General features: G+C 44.0%; 1 protein-coding gene across 1 annotated transcript in view; it reads right to left on the bottom strand.

Moving 5' to 3' along the window:
- Positions 1-205: 205 nt before the first annotated feature.
- Positions 206-6,000, bottom strand: part of LOC126092264 (uncharacterized) — a 122,999-nt gene continuing 117,204 nt past the window's right edge. Inside the window, exon 5 of the mRNA XM_049907779.1 lies at positions 206-571. Coding sequence (XP_049763736.1) covers positions 265-571 — 307 coding nt within the window. The 3' untranslated portion in view covers positions 206-264. The remainder of the gene's footprint in view (positions 572-6,000) is intronic.

Below are 6,000 nucleotides of genomic sequence, written 5' to 3'. Positions count from 1 at the left end.
TCTCTCGAAGATGTCCTCCGCAGATGGGGACGAAACGTTGTGTTTCAACAAGGAACTCATCCGAGCACTGCATTATAGCACGGAATATGTCAATAAGTGTGACAACAGCATTGCTCCGTTTTGGATGACCTTTGGGATAGAAGGTGTGCAATATGAGAAACGTAAACAGATTTTACAACGTATTTATTCGTAACAGCATGCTGTTGATTGTGAAGAACTAGAGAGATCTTCCAGAGATATAGTTGACTTCGTTAGGGCGACACGTTAGCAGACGCCAAACTCACAGCGGCTGTGCACGGGGTTGTAGTAGGTGCCGTAGGGGCAGGCAGCGTGCATCCACGTCCAGTTCTCGCTGCACTCGTAGTAGCGTGTGCAGTCATCCGGGTCGGCGACCCTGATCAGTGGTGGCGAGCAGGGGGTTCCTGGGATGGGGGCAGAGCTGGCTGTGGTTGTGCTGGTGGGAGCAGGGGTGGGAGTGGGAGGGGATGGCGTGGTCGTGGTTGTGGTTGTGGTTGTGGTCGTGGACGTGGCCGCTCCTGTGCTAGATGTTGGCGAATTGGGGTCGACACAGCTGAAATGAAATATTTATTTATTTAGCAACTTTTCATGTACATATAGGGTATCCTGGTTAAACGCATAATAATATAAAATGTAATAAAGTGAGAAGTAATTGATATATTTGTTGACTGTGACTTACCACAAGTATGGTAACTCAAAGTGTGCTTTTCACACCTAATACACCTCGATATGCCACTATTAGTGGCGCGACAGAAATCTGATCTGTATTCCACTACTCCCCAGGTGTTACGCAACACTGCAGGCGTGACATTTCCTAAGCTGCACGAATGCGATGACGCAGATCTGGTAGATAACGAGTTGTTGTCTGGTACACTCGATATCTGATGAGCCCTCACAGATAAAAATCAAGTGTCTGGGCTTGAAGGGGGGCAAGCAATCGATGGAATAAATTCACAGTCCAGCAATTTGGAAACTAACGATCCAAGAACATCCTATAATGTTCGCAAAATGGTATGATGCGCCATCTCGTTGAAAGATCAGGTCACGAAGAAGTTGTGGCACAGCATACAGTTCTAACATGTGTACGTACATTGTTGCATTAACTGTAGGCTCTGCAATGAAGAATGGGCGTATAACCCTGTCCTTCAAAAATCCACAGCACGCATTCACTTTCAGAGTCACGTTCACTCTCTAACACTACATGGGAGGGAGGGGGGGGGGGTAAGGCACAGTTCCCAACATGGGGCACATGTGCGTGTTTACCGTGCCAGAAGTATAGAAGACAGCATCGTTCGATAAACAGACGAAATTGAGGAATGCCTAGTTTTCACCCATTCTTGCCAGAACTGTCTCCGCGAATGCCTTCCATCGCGGCATGTCAGCCTTGATTTTGTGACGAAGCTGCAGCTTGTACGCCTGTAGGCGCAACCTTTTACGGACAACATAGTGTACTGTAGAACGAGGTACCTGCCACTGACTGCTTGTTTGTAGGGTTGACTTATGAGGACTCCGCTGGATAGACGTACGGATTAGTTCAATAGTAGCCTGTGGAACTGCGTGCTCGCTTGGTGACGCAACAACGAAACAAACTCCCAGTTTCCAGAAGTCGCTTGTTCCATTTGTTGATTGTTACGTAAGTGGGAACGTCCTCAGTTAGTCGCACTCCATATCCATGTCGAAAACGACGTTGTATCAGTGTAATGGACCTTAGCTCCGCGAGAGTAAGCACACAGAACACCTTCAGCTGTGCAGTCCAAATGGCTTCTGATGTGTGTTTACGTGAACAAAGCAGTTACGTGCACAAGCACACGGTACCAACTGCCGGGAGCGGACACAGAACACATCTGGAGTTCCGTTGCCATAGTTGTAGGAGCAAACCGCCAATAAGTATCTCAATTATGTCTCAACTTATTGCATTCTGTGTTATATTTTTAACCTGGACAGCATGTAATAGGATTAGGTGTAAGTATATATTTGCATTGTCAGCCTTACAAAATGATATTCACCTATACTATATAATTATCACAGGTATATCATTTTTAAATACAATAACACCACAGATAATTGCACGTTTTCTGTGTACTGTACAACTCCCCTATACACATTTTAATTCTATTACACCGTACAGAAGTTCGTATCTTCTATTTATCACCCATCTGCCTATATACATTTTATTTCTGTTACATCATACACCTATTTTCATTTGTATTCACTGACTGACTTGACTTTCTGCAAGCAATAGTTTTATCGTTCGCTTAAATATCTATTTCAAACTGATACCTGAAATATGAAGTGGGAAGCAGTTACACAGTTACATTGCCGTGCTAGCTGAGTAACTGGTGTGGTCCAGGTATATATTCTATTAATCACTCGATTCCTTCCCCTCTTTCTGTCCATCTCCTCTGCCTCCTCCCCCCTCTCTCCATCTCCTCCTACGCCTTCTCCGTGTCCACCTCCTCCACCCATCACTCTGTCCATCCCCTCCTCCCCCTCCCTTTGTCCCTTGGCTGCTCCCTCCTCTCTCTGTCCATCTTCTCCTACTCCTTCTCCCTGCCCACCTCCTCCTCTCATCACTCTATCCATCCCCTCCTCTCCCCCTCCACCTCCCTTTGTACATCGGCTGCTCCCTCTTCTCTCTGTCCATCTTCTCCTCCCCCAATCTCTGTCCATTTCCTCTTGCGCTCTCCCTCTCCATCTCCTTCTCTTCCTTTCCTCTCTCCACTCTTCCTTCCTCTCTCTCTGTGCCGTAGATCGATATAATTTTGTAGGTACATTCAGCGGCATATGTGGTTACTGTCTGCTAAATGTGTTGCAAATAGACTTAGTATCAAAGAGGTAAAAAATTCAAACGTCTTGAACGTTGCTGTAGTTTTTCACGCATTTCAGTGTTCTGGAGGTCATATCTCGTAAACTATGTGCCGTACAATGATATAATTTCGCATGTATACAGTCTATACGTGAACACTGTCTGCAAAATGTGTCGTGAATAGAGTTAGTAGTAAAGAAATAAAAAATTAAAAGGTCATGCTTCATGCGATAGTTTTACTGCATGAACAGCGAAAATTTAGTAAGCGATAATCTCTTTTCCCTTCATCATTTTTCGGGGGTTGTGAGCAACAAAAGTTTTGATAACGACTTGAAATTATGTAAAAAGTTCGTTGTAAGTCACCAAGTGCCCTCGTTCTCAAACACTGAACAGTGCCAATACTAGCTATACAGCATACAACGTGACATTCTGCAGCATGACTGTGGACGCATGAATTAAACACATTGAAGCTTGTCTAAACATTATGTAACTACGTTGAATCGCATCGCGTAGCACATAGCAACCAAGAAAAGCATTTTCACAAATATGATGAAGTTCAAAAGCCAAAAAGCAAATAGCTTTTCGAAAGTCTAAAACTTTTTCTCTAATTCGCGTAACATTCTCAAAATCAACGATTACCTTGTACTACACAATATGTAAGGTAGCCTAGTTTCTCCCTCAGGATTCAGGCTATTCCCTACCAACTTTCATCGAAATCGGTTCAACGGGTTATTTAAGGATCACTCATCTCAGTGTTTATGACGTCATATGCCCTGAACTATGAGTCGTACTGTGAAATAATTTTACAGGTTCATTCAGTGGTATATAGGAACACTGTCTGCATAATGTGACCCGAATACAGTTAGTAGTTAAGACGTAATAAATTGAAACGTCATGCAGGATGCGAAAAGGACAATGAGTATGTAGTAAGCGATAAACATTTTTTTTTTTCAACAGCATGTGCGGGGTGTCAGCGAGAAAATATTTCGTAAGCGTTTGAAATTATTTTTTAAATTTGTTGCAAATCAGGAGGTCCTCTCTTCTCAAATACTGGGTATATAAAATCTGGATATTCGAGCGTCGTGACCTACGCTTCTTATTATTTCCTCTCCCCATCCCTTTGACAGGTGGGTGGTTCTTACCCCACAGCGATTATTTCTACATCTACATCCATACTCCGCAAGCCACCTGAAGGTGTGTGGAGGAGGGTACCTTGAGTACCTCTATCGGTTCTCCCTTCTTATCGGTTCTTCTTTCCAGACAGTGAGTGACACATGTACCAAATTTGGTTGAAATACATCCAGTGGAACACACATATATTTTTATAGTCTCCGTAAATATTTTTTTCCTGATCCGATTTTGATGAAATAAAACCTATATGGTGCCCCAACCTACGGTGAAGTTACTAGCGAAACCTCCTTAAAAATCTGTACAGTAGTTTTGGAGATTAGCGTGTTAAGGAAGACAAGAAAGTTTTACTAAAATTTTAAATCACGATGTGTTTTACTGTAAACTGGAGCCTGTAAAGTGCCTCAGTATATATTCAAGTTATCTGCGAAAATTCTTCTAGCAGTTTTGGATATTAGTATGTTCAAAGACAAACAGGCAAACACTGAGGTGTTACAGATTTATTATTAGTGTAGGTAGGCAGTGCTACTTTCAAGTTTAGCTCCGTTCTCCAGAGGAAATCTCATCTTTATACAGTTTCTACTAGCACGGCCACGACTCTCCAGCCGTAACGTTGCAGCATGGAATGAGGTACCAGTCTCAGTCGCGCAGGTTGAGTTCAACTCGATTAGAGTTAGAGTCGTTGTTTTGGCAGCCCAGTGTACAACATCGACAACCTATATATCCCAAAATCACGAAAAAAGTAATCATGATTTCTGTAGAGTCCTGCTCACTCGTCGCTTATGCTGCGTCCTCGGAATGCTATACAACAATTGAAGCAAATCATGTAAATAGTCTTTATTCCAAATAAGCAGATTGACAATACTTAACTTTGGATTTACAATGGTGTCGCAAGTGGAGGCGATATGCAACCAATCACAGTCCTTTGCTGTACACAAGGTCCATGTAAGCAATTGATATGGATCGCACGTCACTGCTATCGTAGTGCTCTCTGCTAGTACTGTGCTAATACTGTCCGTCCGAGGCTGGCAGGAACGGCGCTTGTATTCACTTCGTCTAGATGCCGCACCCATCGTGGTGGCGTCCTGGTCAGCGCGCTATAGGCTGACAAAGCCTCACCATCTTCTCTGGTCTTGCGTTCTTCGTCTTCGTGCCGGCGCTAGTCGATACGCCGGGACAATTTCTTTCAACTAAATTCTGTTGCGTTTTGAGTCGGAGGGACATCTGCTTTAACTCACAGTGCTAGGAACAGAAAGATTGGACCATGCATCAATCACTGCGATCTGGGACAGAAAAACCAGTGAACTGACTATGTAGATAATCCTATAAAGTTGAGCGACATTCACATCTACATATACATTCTGCGAGGCACCGTATGGTGAATAATGGAGGGAACCTCTTGCCAGTACCAGTCATTTCTTTTTCTGTTCCACTCCCAAATGGAGCGGGGAAAAAACGACAGTTACGAGGGTAATCTCGAAAGTAAGTGTGTGTGAAATCTTATGGGACTTAACTGCTAAGGTCATCAGTCCCTTAGCTTACACACTACTTAACCTAAATTATCCTAAGGACAAACACCACACACACCTATGCCCGAGGGAGGACTCGAACCTCCGCTGGGACCAGCCGCACAGTCCATGACAGATGCGTCCAGACCGCTTGGCTAATCCCGCGTGGCCCAAAAGTAAGGTCTCCTACTTTTTGTAAGCACATAGACCTGTTTCTTTCTACAATGATTGACATCAGTTTACAGCTTGAACATTTAGCAATTTTTCGACATAATCACCATTTCTGTCTATGCATTTTTGTAGACACTGTGGCAGTTTTTGCATGCCCATGTCACACCAGGTCACCGCTATGCTGAAGAAGGATGCCGCCACTGCCGTGATTGTTGCTTGGTCTCAGGTGTAAAGTGGTATGCCCAGATTTCTTCACCCGTGACAGTTGTGTCCAGAAAGTTGTCCTGTTGGGCTGCAAGGCGGTGAAGAAATGCGCGGGAAGCATTAACTCGTTGCCGCATGTGGACCTCAGTCAGCATGCGTAGCACC

This window comes from Schistocerca cancellata, chromosome 7 (assembly GCF_023864275.1).
Source record: "Schistocerca cancellata isolate TAMUIC-IGC-003103 chromosome 7, iqSchCanc2.1, whole genome shotgun sequence".
Taxonomy (NCBI): domain Eukaryota; kingdom Metazoa; phylum Arthropoda; class Insecta; order Orthoptera; family Acrididae; genus Schistocerca; species Schistocerca cancellata.
The sequence above is the reverse complement of the archived record's forward strand: the minus strand, read 5'-3'. Positions and strand labels throughout refer to the sequence as shown.